The 22,363-nt window shown below is 32.3% G+C and overlaps 1 protein-coding gene and 1 long non-coding RNA gene across 2 annotated transcripts; both read left to right on the top strand.

The window, feature by feature from the left end:
• The first annotated feature begins 2,255 nt into the window (after positions 1-2,255).
• LOC144999904 (uncharacterized) lies at positions 2,256-2,821 on the top strand. The gene is made up of 3 exons (XR_013661040.1): positions 2,256-2,366; positions 2,438-2,464; positions 2,576-2,821. It is a non-coding gene; the product is annotated as an uncharacterized LOC144999904 (long non-coding RNA).
• A 1,003-nt stretch (positions 2,822-3,824) lies between these two features.
• On the top strand, positions 3,825-22,062 carry LOC145040836 (uncharacterized). The gene is made up of 13 exons (XM_078988727.1): positions 3,825-4,834; positions 5,862-6,803; positions 7,122-7,298; positions 7,400-7,522; positions 7,611-7,796; positions 8,228-8,353; positions 8,586-8,656; positions 8,757-8,856; positions 19,497-19,553; positions 19,707-19,763; positions 21,230-21,310; positions 21,412-21,494; positions 21,812-22,062. The coding sequence occupies exons 1-13, from the start codon at positions 3,893-3,895 to the stop codon at positions 21,924-21,926; spliced, it is 3,060 nt and encodes a 1,019-aa protein (XP_078844853.1). The 5' UTR covers positions 3,825-3,892; the 3' UTR covers positions 21,927-22,062.
• Positions 22,063-22,363: the final 301 nt, after the last annotated feature.

The following is a 22,363-nucleotide window of genomic DNA, read 5'->3' as shown; positions in this document are numbered from 1 at the left end:
CCTCATATCCGCCTCAACAGCTACCCAACACCCTTGTGCGAAACACTAATCGGCCATTTGAGTTAAGAGAGAGTGATAGAGCTAATATTTGAGTGTTTCGGTGAATCATTGAAAGTGAAGAAGTGAGATTCAAACAAGGAACAAGGAAAGGCTATGAGATCCAGTATTCATTCACTTGGAGCTTCTATTGAAAGGTAAAAGTCATAACCATGCTCATCATGTTGTTTAGATCTTGTTAATGAGAAACTTTTGGGCTTTTCCCAAATTTCCTTGGGATTTGGTATGACTTGTGCTTGCCAAGCATTGAAACATCCGATCTGGACCATGAGAGGTCCATAGAGTCCAAACGTCCCAGCTTTATCTAGCCATAAAAGAGTTATTGTGCTTAAACACCTTACTTAGAGCATGTATTGGAATTATGGAACAAATATTCCATGCATGAACGTAATGATCGAAGATTTACATGACATTCGACCATTGGGAGGCTACATCTAGGGTTTGGAGTGGCAGATCTGCCAAGAGGTCAAATGATGATTCACAATACTCAATACAAGATATCACAATACTCAATATAACAATATATCGCAATACTCAATATAACTTATAAGACCCTCCGGTTACAAAATAATTACCACTCTAGGTAAAGTATAATGAGAAGCCTCATCTTGTAAGCAAGCAAGTAATAATCTCATAGGTGAATCTCGAACTAGCCTCCGCCTTACACATTTAATATTAATCTCTAATCAACACATAAATCACGACTCGAAATAAAAGTAGGTTATTCTCTCTCTCAAACTATTGGAATGGGTAAAAGAACATTTTATCCCTCCATGGTCCCCATACTCCCTACCTTGACCAAACCCTAAGGACAACAAAATGCAACACTCGAGTCAACTGTCCATGTTGACCTGACTTGCCGAGTCCATCTGTTTGACTTGTCGAGTCCCCCTTGCGCCTTCAGAACACCACAAAAACTGAACTCAACTCGTCGAGTTGTCCCGTCAACTCGCCGAGTTACCCATGTCCAAACTCATCGGGGAAAAACCTAGCCAACTCGTTGAGTAAGCTCTTTGACTCGTCGAGTCCCTTAAATCAAATTTCAATTCAGACATTGTAAGGCAGATCTACCACTCCAAACCCTAGATCTACCACTCCAAACCCAAGGGTCTTATAAGATATCTTTATCAGGTGATCATTGACAGATAAAGAGTTGAAATCATTTGGTAGCATGGTGATTCCCAAGAGGTCAAATGATGCATTCAGCAACAAGATCTTTACTTCACCTGCATTCAGATTATAAAAGACATACTTAAAAACTTATTTAAAATAACTTGACAAGTATTTAATTTAAAAACCTAGCTAAAATTCTTTTTCTTTCTCATATTCTCTTACATTTTCATCTATTATTTCAAATCTATGGTTGTGTTATCTGTTCATCCTTTATTTTTACATGTTTAGGATGCAGGAGTACATGCTCTATCAAATGTTTGTCATGTATATGTAGAATAAATAAGCAAAACAAAACAAGTGAATTGGTAACTTCCGTATAAAATTAGATTTTGTTTCTATGTTTTTCTCTCCATTTCACTTGTAATGAAGCTTGAATTCATCAAAATTTGCAAGTGCAACCTCATGAAGCTTCTCTGGTGAAGAAAGTTGGCAGCCATTTCTTACAAAGGGATGAAGGTGATATAACGATTATTGATGTTCGATGTATTGTCATTGATTTTCATGTTGGATATAAAGTTAAGTATCAATAATTACACTATCAAAATTTATTATGTTAACATCATTAAGGTTGTAATCTTGCGAAGATAAAGGTGTAAGGGTCTTTTTGTCTTTTAATCATAATGTGTCCATGTTCAAACTAATGAAAACAATGCCCTTGATGAGTGATGATCAACAAGTGCATTTCACTAAGTTTGCCGGGAAACAAAACAGCTTATTCAAATTAAGGCTGAAATATGTGCTTATTAATTTAATAAATTTTAAAATTAATCGTTATGTTAGGATGAATACTAATCGACTAAATCAAAAGTCAAAGTTGTTAGAGTTGCAGTTGAAACTAAAGGTTTGTGTCTCTTATAATTCTATTTAGGTTTTTTAAATCCATACTTTACGCATATCCATAGTAGGTGGGCTTAAACCTGCCCAACTGCTATTAAACATATAGCCATCTCTCTCAACAAAATTCGGGTATATGATTTAGAAGCCTCCCTAATGTTTCATTTGGCATATATAAAAGGATGGCTTGGATAACTCGATATGTACTTCGTCAAATCCACAGATGTAGCTTCGTTTGAAAATGTTGAAAAGATATGCATTTGATATATTAATTGATGACTCACTCCCAAAATCATATCCATGTACTGTGTTTCTTTCTAATTTTTTGTAAGCACTACAATCTATTTCATTACAACTTTTTTTTTTAATGTAGGAAGAAGTGGGACAACTAATAGAGATGGTAAATATAAAATCTCACGATACCCTTGCTTCGTTATTACTCAAATTCTACAAATTCTTGTATATTTGCTGCCATTTTATTAGATTTTTTTTTTTTTTTTTCAATCTGAAGCCGCTATGGTGTTGCAAGTTTGGACCACAAAGAGCCCAAGTCACATGTATTCTTTAGTATCACAATTATAGCCATACTTTTTGTATTTTCAATCATTTCAATTAAATTTATAATCTTGATTGTCTAAAATAATTGATCCATTGGGAATAGAACTTCCTTCGGGAACCTTTAGTTAACCCATAATTGCAAGTGATGGTATATATGTTTTATGTAGTTTCTGTAGAAAGAAAACTACAATCACATTTGTTGGTGATGTTTTGTTAACAGTTTGAATGACTAATATTAGGAGTCATTTTTAGTTAATGATTGGAAGCCTTCCACTTTATTTCTTTTAAAAAAAAAGAATCTTATGTTTATGTTATCTTCAGAGAAAACTTATGACAGCATTCTAAATTTTAGCGCGGAAAAGGCCCTTTGACTCACTTCGACTCACTTGTAGAGGCAGAAACGAATTCATTGATATCATGAACAAATGTAGATCCAAGGTATATGAGTGTTTTAGTTATACTGATTACATGACATACATATGTTGACGTTGTGGGCCTGTTTCTTTGGTAAGATAGGACGTACCTTAATGTTACATTAACTTTTCAAAAAGTTGAAGACGATAATGTTTTCCATTTCTTATGTTGTATGCTCATTGTATGCAATAAATAAAAAAACATAAATAAAAACTTTCCGGTAGACGGTCACATCAATTGCATCATTTGTTAGAATGTTATTCATGTGACAATTCTTTTTTATTATATACTGTGTCAACTTGCAATATGATATAATAGCATGCGCTGATTCCTGTATATTCATCAATAATTAAATTAAGTACAACATAAAAGAAACAAAACTTCTAACCTATGTGTAGCATGGACACTTCTACTAATTAGAATACAATATATGTCGCCTAAATGAGATGTCATTTATTAAAAAAATTTATATCACATCAATTTAAAATTAATGAGATGTCATATATTAAAAAATTAGTATCACATCAGTTCGTAATTATTGGGCATTAAAAAATAGCAGGGTTCCTACTCCAAATAAAAAACAGCATCGTGCCTTCAAATTTCCTCCTTTTTTCTTCTTTTTTTCACATACGCGATTATATAAACAAACCTCTCTCTCTCTCTCTCTCTCTCTCTCTCTCTCTCTCTCTCTCTCTCTCTCTCTCTCTCTCACGTAGATTGGCAGGTGAAGAAGACGTTCAGATCTGTTTATATAAACAAACCACAAAGCTACATCTTCCATAACCATACATAACTACTAATATCAAAAAAAAAAAAAAAAAAAAAAAAAAAAAAAAAAAAAAAAAAAAAAAAAAACATGTCTTCATCAGCAGCAAACCTACAAACGTATCAAATTCCACTGGAAGATATTCGTCAGGCCACAAACAATTTCGATTCAAAATATCAGATAGGAGATGGTGGTTATGGTATTGTTTACATAGGACAACTCACGATATGGTCAGAGGAGCTCAGTGTAGCCATCAAACGCCTTAATAAAGATGGTCATCAAGGAAGCGACGAGTTCTACAAAGAACTTGAAATGGTTCCCACTTTCAATCATCCCAACATAATCTCTTTCATCGGTTACTGTGAAGAGGCAGGAGAAATGATTATAGTTTATGAATACGCTGCCAATGGAAGTCTCGATAGACACATCCAAATAACGTCTAAAAGGCGCCACTTATCATGGGGACAACGGCTAAAGATTTGCTTAGGAGCAGCAAAAGGACTCGACTACCTTCATTCCGCCATTGACGATGATAGAAGAGTAATTCATAGAGACGTCAAGAGTGGGAATATACTATTAGATGACAATTTGGAAGCAAAAATTTCTGATTTTGGTTTATCAAGATATGGTCCAGTAAATCAAAAAGAAACGAAACTCGTTACACCAGCTGCAGGTACAAACTATTACATCGATCCAGTTTATGCTCAAAGAGGTAGGCTCTCGAAAGAGTCTGACGTGTACTCATTTGGAGTTGTGCTATTTGAAATGTCGAGTGGGATGCTATGTTATAATCGAAAGCGTTTTGGAAATGCTAAGGAACAATATCTACTGGACCTAGTTAGATGTTACTATGATGAGCAAGAAGATGATGGGCTTAACAAGTTAATTGATCCTATTATAAAAGGGCATATTGATATGGCGTCTTTTCATATGTTTAACGAAATAGCACATGAGTGCATTAACCTTGACGTAACAAAACGTCCCACGATGAAAAGGATAATCGACAGGATACAGGAAGCATTGAATATTCAAGTAAGTCTTTTCATTTTAACAGAATTTTTGGATGTTTTGTTTACATTTAATTATTATAAAAGAGTATATATTTTCATATAAAAACAAAACCTACGATGGACCATATTATTTGATACGTACGTTGCTCAATATTATATATTGGACGGCCCTAGCAGTATAATTATTGATTATTATTTTTTAATTATCGAGCTTCTTTTTTAAACATAATGTTGGATTTAATTATGCGTTTGAAAGCTTATCTTCTCAAACTTTTTGTAAGATCTTGAAATAAAGAATTAGCTCTTTAAATCTTTAAATAGAACATGCACAATGCGTACAAATTAACATTATGTCACACATTCTTCACGTTTCTACGTAAAATATATAGATACCTATACCTATATAAAGCAACTCAATTTTTTGCATAAAAAAATTCTCCACCTTGGAATTTCCCACACCTGCATATCGTTTTCTATTTCACCAATAAATCATTAATTTCCTTCAAATTCGCAAGCTCTATATTAAACGATTTGTCTCCTTTCGTATTTGATACTGGATCCTTTTCAGAAAATTTAACAGAAGCATCAATATACTCACTTTTGAGTAATTAATCTTAACAATTAACATCAGAACCATGACGTTCAAACTCACATCCTCCATTTTAGATGTCGCAAAAAGGCGTAGAACACTAGAACTAGCTATAAGGCTAAAGATGAATAGGCCCAACATCAGAACTAATGAGTAAATGCGTTTACAACCTCTATAATTAATTATCTTCAAATTCGCACACTCTATAATACGACCAAACATTTGTGACAAATCCAACGATATCATATAAAATGTTTCTCTACATTCCTTATTTGAATTAACTTGCTAGTCTAATCCCATGAGAAGCATAAACTTTTGGATAACTATCATTTCGTCATTATCAAGAACTTAGTGATACCTAAATTACACACATGCGCTATATATTTTATGTTACAAACTTTCCTATTCAATTTGCTCCCGATTCCTGTATCTAAGCATATTCCATTTCATTCATGTTCAGAGCCCCCAATATCGAACAACTTCTTCAGAGTTACACCCGAAAAATTATCTAATTCCCCTCCATGAAATCCACCTTGCCACCGATGACTTTAGTCCAAACAGACTTATTGGGAGTGGTGGATTTAGTGTTGTCTACAAAGGCCAACTCTCTGAACCCTGGCATAACCACACTGCAGCCATCAAACGCCTCAGGTTGCAAAACTGTCAAGGAAAGAATGAGTTTCTCAAAGACTTTGAGTTAATTGCGGGATTCCACCATAAAAATATAATCTCTCTAATTGGTTACTGTGATGAAGGCAATGAGAACATTTTAATATATGAGTATGCTAAGTATGGGAGCCTTGATCATTATATTCACGACACAAATAAGATGCGCTGCATGACATGGACACAACGCCTACAAATTTGCATTGGTGCAGCAAGAGGGCTTAATCATCTTCACTCGGGTCTTGGGGACCACAAGAGAGTAATACATGGAGACGTGAAGAGTGATAACATATTGTTAGATGGCAATTTGGTCGCTAAAATTTGTGATTTTGGTTTCTCGAAATTGCGTTATAGAAATCAGCAACATACACAACTCATTACAAACGTTGAAGGTAACCAGTTTTACTTGGATCCTGTCTACATGGAAAGCGGCATCCTTGGAAAAGAATCAGACGTGTACTCGTTTGGCGTTGTCCTGTTTGAAATTCTCAGTGGGACGTTGGTTTATCGTGAATGCAGATTTGGAGATGATGAGCCAGAGTTTTTGATGAGTTTAGTTCGAAGATACTCTGGGAAACCAGAAAGGTTAATTGATCCTCATATACGAGAACAAATTGACAATCGTTCTTTTGATACGTTCAATGAAATAGCATATCAGTGCATTAGTTTCAAGTTAAAAGAACGCCCTACGATGGACAAGGTTGTTGAGAGGATCGAGGAAGCACTTGATATTCAAGTAAGCCTTTTTGTTTTTTGATGTAAATCAATCCTCGATCATTTTTAAGGGTGAAAGCTATCGTAGCTTTGGTCAAAGAAGATGATAAATTTCCCAAATCTTTTACGTGATGGGTATTATTTGGTTTAAAACAAAAATATTCTTTTGGCGTCAACAAGAAATTAAACTTTTTTGTTTTGGTGAAGGCTGAGTGGAAAAAAATTATTTTCTTGCTAAGATTACCTTGTTTTTGTTGATGTATTTAACAAGTGATTAATAGGTTTAACGAATAGCTACAGTTTATACTGATTGAGAAAGGTTTGATGAGTTTTAATTCAGATGGAGGAGAATGTTGCTGTTCTTTGTGAGTGTGTTGTGGTAGAAGTCGGATTCAGTTATGGCAAACCTGTTGCAGCTTACACCATATACAAATGCCTTCTCCATTGGAAAACTCTTGAAGATGAAAGAACCCCAGTATTTGATAAACTTATTCACAATATTCTTTCAGCAATTGAGGTAATTGATTTGAAGTTCAAAACAATGAACAAAATACGACGATCACTTAATTCATATCTACTTACTGTTAAAAATGTAAAAATTTATCTGATTACTTCAAGGATGGAGATAATAACAATCAAATGGCGTATTGGATATCAAATGCATCTACGTTGCTATTCTTAATCCACCAAAGTATAAGGAAGCGACCACTTCTAAGTAGGCCATATGGAAGATTTTCTATGGTATTAGACTATTAAACAGCCTACACATTTCAAATCTTAGTATTGATATTCATCTTCCATGATCCAGTTTTGTAATTAAAATATTCAGGGATCTCGTTCGTCTGATTCTTCTGGTGAAACTGATGAGATTGAGGATGAAGTACAAGAAGTTGAAGCCAAATACCCTGCTTTGCTTTTCAAGAAGAGGCTAATAGCATGTCTCAATAAAATGTATGACGTTATTCATAGCAACTTGAAGAAACAGTTGGGATCATTACTTGCCTTATGTATTCAGGTAGTTGAAAATTTATAACTAGATGTAAAACCCGTATGTTATATGGATGGACTAAAGAAAATAAAATATTAAAATATAAATAATAAGTATTTTTTAAATAAAATTTTGAAATAAAGAATGAAGAAATATATTCATTGCAGTTAATTATAATATTTATTACATTTGATACTTTACATATATAAGTATAAGATTATATCGTTTTTTAATTTTAAAAATTAAAAACACCATAAATTTACATTTGAATTTTATTTATTTAAAGTATATTACAAAATGACAACTGTAAAAAATCATTAGAGATTAACATGTGGTAAAAAAAAAAAAAAAAAAAAAAAAAACTCATTTATTATACAGGATATCACCGTAGGTATTAGTGTAGCCATAGAAGTCATGGAACACATATTAATGTTTTTAATATAATTGTTAAAATTCAGGCTCCACCAGGATCAGAAGGAATGGGAATATCTAGATGCTCCTTTGGTAAACACCCTCACATCAATCCTTGGCAAGGCATTGTTGATTGCCTCAACAATCTTCTCAACACATTGAAAGAAAATTTTGTATGTGCATTATCTATGGCCTCATGTCTGTCCTATTCATGTTCGGATACCTATAAATGATACGCAGTTCTTGTTGTGAAAAAAATAAAATCAATAATTTATAAAAGATTGATATAATTATTCCACTTGTCACTCAAACTATACAAAGTGTGCCAAAATTTTGGCTATTGCATTAAAGTGGACTGCAATTGCTAAAGAAGATAAAATTTGCCAAATTTTTGATGCATTTCAGGTGCCTCAGAAAATTGTTCAGAAGATATTTACTCAAACTTTTTCATATATCAATCTGAAAATCTTCAATAGGTATTTTGCTACTCAAGCTTGGTTTTTTTTATGCCAGGGTCATTTTCTTCGTTTCCTGTAAAATAAAATATTTTCTTTTGTGTTTCTCTTTACTCTACAGTCTTCTTCTACGCCGGGAGAGTTGTTCCTTCAAAAATGGGGAATACATGAAATCCGGTTTAATAGAGTTAGAGATATGGTGTAGTCAGGCAGAGGATGAGGTACCCTATTTTCTAACCTTCCCATGTTGTGTATGAATATGCTTACATGCCACATCTTTCCATAGAAATGAATGTAGTTGCTCAGGTGCTCCGAATAATTAACGTACGGAACATCTATCAGGAGTGAATATTATTTAAGCATTAGAAATTTTACTTTTATAAAAAGATAAGAAAAAAAAAGTAAGAATAAAATATGTAATATCATCTTTTAGCAAAAACTAGCAAACTACCGAAAGCTCTTCACCACTAATCTAGAACATGAATTAACATACAACCTAGGATAGATAGAGCAAAAATGATAAACATCTAACCACAAATCAAGCCAAAACTAGTGTTTCCCCCTACAAGTAACAAGGAGACAATGGAGATGCATATGCTCGATAAGACCTTGTGAACACGATATAATTGAGTCAAATTAACACCAGCACGTTTACTTATGAAATTTGAATAGTCCATTAGAACTGTAAATCTCCCATAAGATTTGGCAAATTTGCATGGCCAAATACTACCTATGCCAAGATAACTGAGTAAGAACTTTTACAGTGCAATCCAAGTGACTATAACGACCTCACCTTCCATCAAGAAACCAATGCTCGTCCAACATCAATTATTTGTCAGACTTCATCCCAAAAAACCATTAATGTGAGAAGTAGGGGTGTAAGTGAGCCGAGCTACTCATGAGCTACTCGGGATCGACTCGTTAAAAGCTCGACTCGAGATCGAATTAAACGAGCCTGAGCCGAGCTCGAGCCTAAATATAAGGCTCGTTTATTAAATGAGCTCGAGCCGAGCTTCAATTAATGGGCTCGCGAGCCTAAACGAGCTTAAACAAGCCTCTCTCTCTCTCTCTATATATATATATATATATATATATATATATATATATATATATATATATATATATATATATAGACACACACACACACACACACATATATATATATATACACACACACACACATAGACGCTCGTTTAGGCTCGATTAGGCTCGCGAGCCCACTAAATTGTTCATGAGCCGAGCTCGAGCTTCATTTTAAGGTTCGAATCGAGCTCGAGCTCGAGCTCGAGCTTCCTTAAATTAAACGAGCCGAGCTCGTGCTTTGTCAGGCTCGGGCTCGGCTCGGCTCGTTTACACCCCTAGTGAGAAGCGACATTACCAGAAATAGTAGATCCCATTGCAAAGAAATTAACATATCCGGTAAGATAATAAACACCTCAGCAAACAATTCAACGACTTCACACACGGAGTAATAATGAAAACAAAAAACAAAGAATATAATATTTAACATGGTTCACACGATCAGAGAGATCGCTACGTCCACTAGTGAATATGAGAGAGAGAGAGAGAGAAAGATATTTTATTTATTACTGTCCGATTACAATTATGTTAGTCATGTCTTAATATAGCTTAGGTTTCAAGAAATCTGAAAATCCATTTGTAGGAGCATAGTGACCTAAAATATACCAATAAGTCTATGTCCCAAAACTGTGAAAAAATTTGGCCCATGGCTCATTTTTTTATCTCAAATTTAATAAAGGGCCCATCTTTAGTCTCTCTAGCCGCTCACGGGCGGATGCAAGATTTTACAGTATGCGGTGCACAGGAAAGTTAGGGGGTTGCACAACAGTATAAAAAATATAAATTTTAAAAAATATCGAAAAAAATTTCACGGCGGCCGGAAAAGTAAAGGTTGCCAGTGCCATAGGCGACCCCCCCCCCCCCCCCCCTCAATCCGCCTAGGTTCAAAGGTTGAATCGGACTGCATAACATAGCACATCCTCCATCAACAAAATATTTGATTTCAATCTTATATTAACCATTTAACTTGCAAGTTGATAAACAAGGCATATACATAACTCTTATTTGATATCAAAGAAATGATGTGTAACATATTTACAACTCAAAACTCACCACACGGTTAGAATTATCTGAACAACTTACATTCAAACATAACTGTTAAGCGATATACATAGCTAATGTATCTAACTCAATACAAGAAATGTGACATTAACAAATTAGGAAGAAAGCTGAACATAGAAAGAATTAGTGTTTCTTTGTATGAATGTGGCAAAGGTTTCACAAGTGAAGATGAGAGAAAAACATAAAGAAGATATCAACATAATGAGCCCTCTCTAATACTTCGCGATATATACCTAGAAATTAGAAACGGGTTAACCTAAACTGGAAATGACCCTCGTATCCTTGTAACTTTGCAAAATATGATTTCCAGTCCTCAAACTTTAATCTTTATTCATTCGGCCCCTTAAACGTCATCATTAACAAAATTGACATTCCATCTTTATTTTATCCAATCTAAGCCCATTGACAGTAAACAAATTTACAAGATCTACTCTAAAACAAATTATCAACTTTAGTTGGTTACAAATTACACAAGTAACATATCACTATAAACTTTTCCAATACATAAAATTCTTCCTTACATAACTCTACTACGCATAGTTCTTACCATCTAGTTGGGTACTAAAAAAATGATATATATATATATATATATATATATATATATATATATATATATATATACTGTTGGGTTTTATTTAAAATCTAGTTTCAAAAAACTACAAATAATAGTAAATGAAAGACTTGGGTTTTATAAAATAACATAAACATTTTATCACCCACCAATAATCATTTTGCAAGTAAAGGAAAGATTTAAAACACAATAATAGAAAGAAAAAATGGTAACAAGCTTTGAAACACTTCCAGTCCTCTAGGGAGGCTTCAAAGTTGATAGAATGAGGATGATCCCTTGAGACACCAACAATGTGCCAACTTGATGTAATGCTAGCTACAACTCTTAAGCTTTTAAGCGAAAACAAGCTTATGACTTAAAGAGAGAATGCAAGCAACAAAATCTTAAAAGTTCAAGACTTTAGAGAGAAGATGAAGAAGAAGAAAGAGCACTTGGCCAAGGAAAGTAGAGTGAAGAATAATGAGAACACTCACCTCTTATTTATACTAGAATTATGGTCCAAGAATCATTAATCATTAAGTACTTTTAGACAACTTTGTCCCCTATGTCATGAACATTTCACCCTAGATTTGATTCTTTTACATTATACCAATGCAGAGGTCTTTTCTCTTCATCTCATGTTTCCAACTTTACATTAGACTTTAGATGTCTAACTCTCAACGAATAAGAGGAGCAGATCCCTTTTTGACTACATACGCATCTTGCATGGTTTACATCACGCCTGATAATAGCTTTGATAAGTGCCTAACAAAAGAACGGCTTTTCACTACATCAAAGCATAACATTCCCCACACTCAAGCAATATATATATATATATATATATATATATATATATATATATATATATATATATATATATATATATATATATATATCAGGTGTTAAGGATATACATATATTACCTTTTATCAAGTACCATTCCTAACAGTGATCGATGAAGTGATCTTAAACAGGTCACTTCAATACGTACTCTCTAGTAAGTACGTATGAAACTTGTTACAATGCTTTGTCAACCATCCTATTTCATATTAGTCTTATTTCATTATTACTTGCACTATAGCAACTGACTATGGTGTTTTTAGAGTGAATAATTTCACTTAAGGATTAAACATATTAATAAAGAACACAATAAATGTTTAATGAAAATATCATATATCATATATATCATAGTCATTACAATAGGTGATGTTATATAATGTCCCGATATTCAATACTAATACATAGATCAAATCCAATCACTAGAATAGCAAAATCCTATTCCTCAAGCATGTCCCTAAAATTTTGGTTGAAGAAGAGGCTTCGTGAAAGGGTCTGCCAAATTTTGGTCAACGTGAACTTTGCGAATACTAATTTAACCTTCTTCAACTTCATACCGGATGAAGTTGAATATACAGCTAATATGTTTGGCCTTGTTGTGTGCTCGGGGTTCTTTTGCCAAGGATAGTTATCTCTTTGTCTTCAACAACCACTTGTTCCGTACTAATGCTAATTAAGGATGCATCGAGTTGAGGTTCTTGATATTCTTCAAGTTCCATATGCCTCCCACTTGCCTCATCCATTAGAAACTTGCTTTCTAAGAATTCAACCTTTCGTGAAATAAAGATCTTATTCTCACTAGAGATGTAGAAGTAATATCCTAAACAATCTTTAGCATATCCTACAAAGATGCATTCGGTAGACCTAGGCTCAAGTTTTATGGAAGTCTCTTGTCTAACATAAGTTTCGCATCCCCAAACTTTCATATAAGATGAGGATGGAGGTCTTCCATACCACATCTCATAAGGTGCTTTCTCTACCTTCTTAGTTGGTACTATATTCAAGATATGGGCTACGGTGAGTAAAGCATAACTCTAAAAAGGTAAAGGAAGGGTACTTCGACTCATTATAGATCGAACCATATTAAGTAAGGTCCGATTTCTCCACTCAGAAACACCATTAATTTATGGTGTTCTAGGCTGAGTGAGTTGTGAGATAATCCAACGACTCCTTAGATGGTCTTGGAACTCTTAGCTCAAGTACTCGCCTCCTCTATCTGAACGAAGGACTTGAATTGTTTTGTCGAGTTGATTTTTAACTTCACTTTGAAACAATTTAAACTTTTCAAATGCTTCATGTTTATGTTTCATCAAATACACATAACCAAAATGATTGAAGTCATCAGTGAAGGTGATATAATATCTCTTACCATATCTAGACATTGTTTTAAAAGGTCCACATACATCGGTGTGTATAATTCCTAAGAAAACACTTTCCTTTTCACTTTTTCCAAAGAAAGGGGATTTTCTCATTTTGCCACATAAACAAGATTCACATATGTCAAATAACTCAGTGTCATTTTCACCCAAAAGTCCACTCTTTGGGAATTGATATATGCATTTCTTGTTTATATGTCCAAGGCGACAATTCCATAGATATGTTTTTCTTTAAATCTGGTTTAATCCTTTTGGTGTTAACATGATAAATGGACTTATTGTTTGAGGTGTTATCTAGGTTTAGTTCATAATTCCATTTATTGGTCTAGCCTCAAAATAGAAAATTCCTTTCAGAAAGGAGTGAATGCTATCATCAACAAATTTGAAATCATAACCAGATTTTCTCAAACGTGAAACTAAAATGATATTTCTAGTAATAGAAGTAATGAAACACACATTATCTAATGTCAATTGCAAACCAGATGATAAACATAAATTAAGATGTCCTATTGTGTGGATTGCAACTCGTGCTCCAATGCCCATATGCGATACCATCTCATCTTCTTTTAGTTCCCTACTCTTTCTGAACTTCTATAACGAATTACAAATATGAGTTCCACAACTAGTATCTAATACCCAAGTGTTTGATGAAAAAGTAAATAATCCCATTTTAATCATGAAAATAGATATACCTAAAGGGCCTTCCCTGGCCTTCTTGTTTTTCAACTCTGCATGGTACTTAGGACAATTACTTTTCCAATGCCTGACAACTCCACACTTAAAGCATGTGTCATCTTTGGCAACGTCTTCCTTCTTCTTAGGAGGTGGGCTTTGAGGAGCTTTCTTCTCTTTGTCATTGCCAGCTCGTGGCTTTCCCTTGAAGTTATTGATGTTGTTCTTCTTGACCTTTCCTTCCCTAATCATGAGAACTTGGGGAGTTTTACTTTGGGATAGTCTTCTCTACAGTTTTTAGCATCCCTTGCAACTCAGAGATAGGTTTTCCCACTTATTTATGTTGTAGTTCATGATGAAAGTATTGTAAGACTTTGGCAAAGAGTTCAGAATGATATTTGTAGCCAAGTCTTGTGGTTATGGAGAGCCCAATCTCTCCGGTTGAGCTATGTAACTTTTCAGCGTGAGAACATGTGTGCTCACATTTCCACTCGCCTCCATTTTTATGGCATGAAATTCTCTCATTGTGTCAAACCTTTCGGTTCTAGCTTGTTTACCGAACATCTCCTTGAGATCTCCAATCATGTCAAAGGCAGTGTAGTGTTTCAGATCCCGCTGAAGATCGGGAACCAAAGAGGCAAGCATAAGACATTAAATATCAAGTGAATCATCTACATACATTAGCCATGCATCATGTGCAGCCATTGGGAGAGCAAGTGGTTCATCAGGAGTTTGGTTTTCAATGGCATAGCCTTTCTTTTCTTCTTTTCAAAACAATTCTTAAATTTCTGTGCCAATCCAAAAAGTTGAAGTGCTTGAGTTTTTCTTTGTCAAGAACTGAACGAATGTTCATTGAGTGATGTGTTACAGTAATTGGTGGAGCCATCTACAAAAGTTTAACAATGTTTTCAATTAATATTTAATTCATTAAATAATAATACCATTTTGCTTCTAAAAACATTATTTATTTAAAGTCTAGGATCCAAGTTACAAATCAAATAAATGGTTACGTATAATTTATCCAATTTACCCAATTTTAACAAGGTAAGTAACTTGTATTAATTGCACCATTTGTAATTCCAAGGTTTATGAGACCCTTAATAATCGATTTGTTAATTTGACATGTTTGGTCTCATCTATGCCTTGGAACACTCTTTCTTAGGTGACCTTTATCACAAGAGGTTTCCAATCAAGTCTTCCAATTTGAGAAACTTCTATAATTAGCCCATAACTTCGTTATTGAAATCGCAAAAATACTTTGGCCATCAAAAGATAATACTTATGATTAGGTATCCTTTACCCCATTAGCATTATATAAGTGATGTACAAATGTTTCTACAGTTGGATGGCATAGCTTGCATTTTGAAGAAGGGATTTGAATGTTTTATTATTTTATTTAAAACATGTGATATTATAACAATTGCATGCATCCAATATGTCATGTATCAATTTTTCCAAAACATTACTTTTAAGGTTCTTATAAAAACCCGGTTTTTATATATTAGCTTGGTTCAATTTTAAAATTAATACCCAGTATTAAGTACATGTATGAGCAATTTTGAACCTTTTAATATTGTTTAATAAAACCCCTTCTATTAAATAATACTTTGGAGTTTGAATAAGTTATAAAAACGTGATTTTTACACTTATAATTCAATATTTCAAAAGTTGTCGTAATTAACAATTTTATAAAACCGGTTTTTATTTTATGTCGAGAATATGATACATCCAATGTCCATATTTTATATTTTGAAATCCAAACTCCATGTGATGTTTATTTTGTCCAAAAAAAAAATTTGGGTTTGCGAAAAAGTAAATTATCAACCACAAAATATTTATTTGAAAAATAAACAACACAAGCATGCATTTGACATTAACAAGCCTTAAACTATATAACACTTTTGTGACCCAACACAAAAGTGTTAAGTCTTTCCTAAGGGAGAAAGGGACCAAATATTACAATTTTTTCTTCATGTGATATTCAAGCTCCGAGTTGCAATTACAACCAACTTTGTTGCAATTTTATAAAACTTTGTATTAAAGATATAAACTTTTATAAAAATGCTTATAAAGCAATGGTCTCCATGGTTCTTCAAGAAATGGCCTCCATCTTCATCTTGTTAGATTTTTCATGAAATAAATCTAGTCTGAAACTAATCTGTTACATAAAAATAACCAGAATAAAAACTAGCTCCTTTTATTATATACATTATGAATAAAAGAATATTACAATCCATTTTCAACCAAATAACACAAAACAACAACAAAATTGGTCCAAGGCTTGTTTATGAACATTAAAATGCATATAAACATAAAACAACATTTTTGTTTCTAAGACAACGTTAAGTGACAAAAAATGCATGTAAATTTTGTCACATAAAATAATAATTATAAATTTGTCAAATAAAATATGTACGAACTTCTCTTTATACAAAAACAAGTTATGCATATTCTCCAAAATCTAAGATTTCCATAAATCAAAAAATATTAACCAAGCTTACATGGTGGCATGGATACCAATTGTTTGGTTTTATTTAAAATCTAGTTTCAAAAAACTACAAATAATGGAAAGGGGAGGACATGAGTTCTAAATAACATAAACATTTTATCACCTACCAAGGATCATCTTGCAAGTAAATGAAATATTTAAAACACAACCATTGAAGGAAGAAGTGGTAACAACCTTTGAAGCACATTGAGTCATCTAGGGGAGGCTTGGATGTTGATGGAGTGTGGATGAACCCTCCAACTTGATCTAATGCTTGCTACAACTCTAAAGCTTTTAAACCAAATAAAAGATTATCACTTAAAGAGAGAAGGAGAGAGGAGTGAAGGAAAAAGATTCTCTTCATTTCATGTTTCTAAGAAGGAAAAGACAAGTAAAGAGTTTATATTTTATAAACTCAAAGTTTATAGGATATAAACTTTGTCTTTTGCTAAAATACAAAAGGCTTACTAGGTCCAAAAAGATATAGATGACATATTATATTCATACCATATAAAATAATTTTTTTACTTGTATTGTAAAATAATTATTTCCTTGAAATAAATATTTTCCTAATTATTATAAGAGTTTATGAATATTTATTAAAATTAATTTCTAATAAATAATCATTCCTATCAAGTTGTTGTTATTGTGACCCTTAGGATCATATGTTATTTAGCAATATCATTTTACTATGACTCTTGAGCATACTAGATCTTTCATATATATTCAAACCCCATTGTCAACAATCAAAGCCAAAAAAACACTGTAGTACTAGCAACATATATGAACAACAGTAGTAATAATGAAATACCAACATAAATGAAAACCATACTTGATAAGAATGCATATGAATCAAACATAAATCTTTTTTATCCACAAAACTTGTGCCAACTAAATGTTTTCCACATTCATAGCTAAATGTCTTCCATATTCATCAGATCAAAAAGCATGGAACGTCAATGTTGGACAAGCCCACTTGGTAGAGGTTTTTCCTCTTAGATTGGAGGTCTCAGGGTTCTAATCTTGGTGTAGGAAATTTCTAGCTACTAATTTGTTGATAGTAATTTTTAACCACTAACCTGCCATTAAAAAACATCGAACGAGAAGAGTTGATCTTATACAATTATAATTGATAACAAAAGAGTTATAGTTTTATTATAAAAGGATAGTGAATTACAAAGAAAGGAAAATAAAACTATAAATAAAGGAAGATTATCTTAGGACTAAGCTCAACTCTACAAACATAAACATAATAATAAGAATGCAAAAATTAAATAAGAAGACACGGATTTTTGTGGTTCACTTGATCATATTAATCAAACTACATCCATTGTCAACCTAGAGAGACATTTTATTGATGATCTTCAATTTATTCCTCCCTTAGCGTTACAATTTTATAGATCGATCTATTTATGACAAATATTTGACGTAATTTCTATTGAGATGAGGTTTATTTTCTTGTGACACATAAACATACCAATCCTTGTGAATGCTAAACTTAGTCTCCAAAAAAACTATGTGAAGTCACAACCAACATTTGAATTTTCCCTTAAATGCTAAAGAATGATGTGTGTGGAAGGGGAACCTCAAAGAATTAGCTCTACTAATATCAGCTTCACTTCAATACATGCCGACTCTTCAGACTTTGCTACAAGTGGCACCCCGTGCTTGGGCGGTGAAAAGTCGACAAGGGTGAAAGGGGAGATTGGGCTTCACAACTTAAAAAACTAATGAGGGTTACCCTAGCTAAAAGGATAAAGAAACCTCCAATACAAAAGTAGAATAATAACTTATTAATATGCTAACCCAAAATACTATTGGGTAGAGTAGGTAAGTAATATAGTACTTCACCATCAACTGCATCTAACAAAACCATATTAGATTAATCAATTTGTAAGGATAGTTTTATTATATTAGGATAACTTTGATTCTAAAAGGTTGTTTTACCTTGTTTTGGTATTAGAGTAGGATTCTTTTTTTAGTATAAATAGATGTTTCAATTTCAGTTTTTATTATTCAATAAAATTCACAGTAAGTTTTGTTTCTCTTTATACTTTGCACGTGTTGAAGTTAGGATCAAGAAGTTAATCTGTTCATGTTTTTTGCTTCTCTCTTTTATCTTGGTGCATAAGGAAACCTTTATTCATCAAACCATGCATCAATTTATTCCGGATATTCTCATTAGTAACAAAAACATAAATTTCAACATGTTGGAGGTGTCGTAGTTACTAAGAAATTTGGAGAAGTAGAAATAAATGGGTTACTCTGCTTATCGTTTGTCTTAATCATAGTAACATATCGTGAAGTTGTTGAGAATGCCAACCAGATGGACCTACTATAAGCTTTTACATAATTTTGGTATAGATCGTACATTATGTTTTCTTTGGACTATGTCTCCACAAGACATTTTCATTCGAAAGTACAAAGAAATCTAATTTAGAGATGCAAAGACTCTAATGACTTTGCACATAAGTTAAAATCTTTCTTAGGAAGCATATAGAAATTGTTGATAGATCATTTGACTCTAACTACAACACTCTTCCGGTAACATTGAACTTATGGAAATGTATTGCACATGTCATTTTTAGACTATTATTTAGTTTGGTGTGATATGGCATCTACATTATGCACTTTTATCACAAGAAATCACTTGTAAAACTATATCTATATCCGAAAATAAACATCCTTTAAATTGGGTTAACTTTTAATTATTTAATATTAATTCTTTGGTGATATGATTAGGTAATTCTTTCATGGCGAATATATGATCTAAAAAGTGTTTTTCTATATTTATAGTATACAGGATCATCTTGGGATGAACTAAAGCCTGTTAGAGAGGCTATTGGGTTCTTGGTATGTATCTCAAACTAAGTTGCATTTTTTGAGGTTCTATTTTGCTTTGCTTCTCTTCTGAACAAACATATGTTTTTTTTTCTTTTGCCTAATATTAAATTAATGGCTCATTATTCTATATGTTAACTTATTTAATATCTTTATGACCCTTAGACATTGACTCAAAAAGACCACATATCGTATCAAGAAATCACCAATGATCTATGCCCGGTAAGTCATTCATTCTCAAACATGATATAAGATCAAAACTTGTATACTAGACTAATCTGGTGTGTATTAAAACCAATTTCATTTATGAATACTAAATATTGATGTGTAAGTATTTGCATATGTTGGGTATTGACATATTTGCAAGTAAATTCAGATAAATTAAAGGTTCTTGTTGGAAATTTCATGGAACACCCTTTGTTGTAATGGTAAAGATAACATGAATAATAAATAGATATAACAACATAATTATAAAAACACTTTCTAGACATCATATACTATATCCAATCCATGTCAATACATAAGATTTCATTATTCTGGAACATAATTATCAAAGTTGAAGTAATGAATAGATAAATAGAACTTCAATAGTAAATTTGGTGTGAGTAGATTTTATAACACAATATTTTGTGTTTTATTATCCACAAACACCATAATGATGCAAGATATAGTGTTTGGGTTGGACCAATCATAAACCAAATTGGGTGAAACATAGCATTTTCATAGCTTGTTGTAAAATGTTATTCTTGCAAAACAATGTTAAAGTCATCTGTATTGCACCTCACTATGTTTAAAACATTTGTCTTTTTGGACTAAATTTGAGATAATTTCAATCGTGAGGAAAGAAAGAGTTTCACCATTATATATATATATATATATATATATATATATATATATATATATATATATATATATATATATATATATATATATATATATATATGACTGAGTTATTATGAAAACTAAAAAAAGCATATAAACTTGCGAACTCATAATCAGCTCATTATTTCTCAAAATAAAAGACACCAACCTTCTCCAAATTGTGTGTTTAAGACATATCTAGGCTCAAACAAATATTTGACAATTTTTATTATTCATTTTGAAAATTTACATGTATTTATAATCAACAATTATATGGACCGCTGATAAACATAGTCAGCTGTCATATGGACTGCTGATTGTGCTCATCAGCATTCCATATTACTGTTGGTTATGCATAAACCTACATTTCTGAAATAACCAAAAAACAAAACATCAAATCTTTTTTTAGACTGGATATGGCTTATACGTGCCATTTGGAGAAGATTCACGTTTTTTATTTTGAAAAATGATGTGGTGATTATTAGTTCGCAAGTTCTTACAAATCTTTTGGTTTTCAAAAAAACCTGGCAATATATATATATATATATATATATATATATGTGTGTGTGTGTGTGTGTGTGTGTATGTGTGTGTGTGTGTGTGTGTATATATATATATATATATATATATATATATATATGCTACACATACACACATACACACACAGATGAATTTGAAAGAGCCTGGTTTATTTAAAAAGTCTATGACTTGTTTTCTAATGTCCCTTAGTTGAATTGCCATACATTAGGGTACACTATTGATATCAAGATGCATGTGTGCTCTCTTATACACTGATTCTATAAGATGAATCTCTATTTATTTTATAGATTCTAAGTCTCCAACAACTGCATAGAATGTGTACTCTTTATTGGGATGAGAATGGAAATACTCCACGTGTTTCACATGATGTAAGTGTTACATGTGAAATTTCATCTTTAAGGAACTGAAATTTATTACATAATGTTGTAAATATTAACTTAATAACTTGTCATTATGTTATCTGGACTAGGTCATCTCAATCATGAGGATACTGATGACAGAAGAATCTAGTAACTTTAGCAACAATTCCTTTTTAATAGAAGATAGGTCCAGGTATAATGCATCATGTTCTCTTAACATAGATAATTAAAGTTATACATAACTCATAGGATTCTTTATGTTATTGATGATATAACTAGTTAGCATGATATATTCTTCTTTTCATCATATGTTACTTAATGAAACCCTTACCCACCAATACGTCAGCTAAATGTATAGATATTTTTAGTTTACTGGAGTTAGCATCAACCTTATTTTGAATGCAAGTTCATAGGAACTCTTATACTTATGCATTTACATATTGACAATATCCAATTTATCCACCGAAAATGAAACTGTGTTGCTAATCAGATTCGACTTTTAAAATGCAGCATGACTTTCTCTATTGATGACCTAACTACTTCCTTACAAGTAAAAGATTACGCAAATGTTAAGCCGAGTGCGGAACTTTCCAAAAATCCAACTTTCCAGTTTTTGTACAACTAATTAAACATCAGTCGTCGATATATTATGTCTTGTCAATGTTGTGTTTTGTACAACTAATTAAACATCAGTCGTCGATATATTATGTCTTGTCAATGTACAACATATACTTTTATTGTAAATTTGGGGACAAGAAGAAATGTAATTATAAATACACATGCTTTAATTTTCGGTCTTCTAATGGAACTTGTGATAAACTACATACACTTATGTGGAGTTTTTAGATTGATAACTATGGTTGATGCGTGTGATGAATAAACTTAATTTTTAATCTTAATTTTTAAGTGTTTGTTTGATTTGATGAAATTTAATGAAAAAAATGAATTAAATGTTGGTGATTTCATATCACTAATATTATTTAAGTGTAATAGGATTAATTTGTTGATCAATAATTCCTTGATAAATATAAATCAAGTTAGGTTTGTGTGGATTGTACATTT

The sequence above is a fragment of the Lactuca saligna genome, chromosome 1 (genome assembly GCF_052625555.1).
Source record: "Lactuca saligna cultivar CGN05327 chromosome 1, ASM5262555v1, whole genome shotgun sequence".
In the NCBI taxonomy this organism is placed as follows: Eukaryota; Viridiplantae; Streptophyta; class Magnoliopsida; order Asterales; family Asteraceae; genus Lactuca; species Lactuca saligna.
Note: the sequence above shows the minus strand (reverse complement) of the source record. Positions and strands in the feature narration are given on the sequence as shown.

Excerpts from the sequence above, each read along its gene's own strand:
- LOC145040836 (XM_078988727.1), top strand. The coding sequence starts at position 3,893 with ATGTCTTCATCAGCAGCAAACCTACAAACGTATCAAATTCCACTGGAA. Across the intron at positions 8,354-8,585 it reads ACACATTGAAAGAAAATTTT|GTGCCTCAGAAAATTGTTCA; the intron begins GTATGTGCATTA and ends GATGCATTTCAG. Across the intron at positions 19,764-21,229 it reads TCACCAATGATCTATGCCCG|ATTCTAAGTCTCCAACAACT; the intron begins GTAAGTCATTCA and ends TTTATTTTATAG.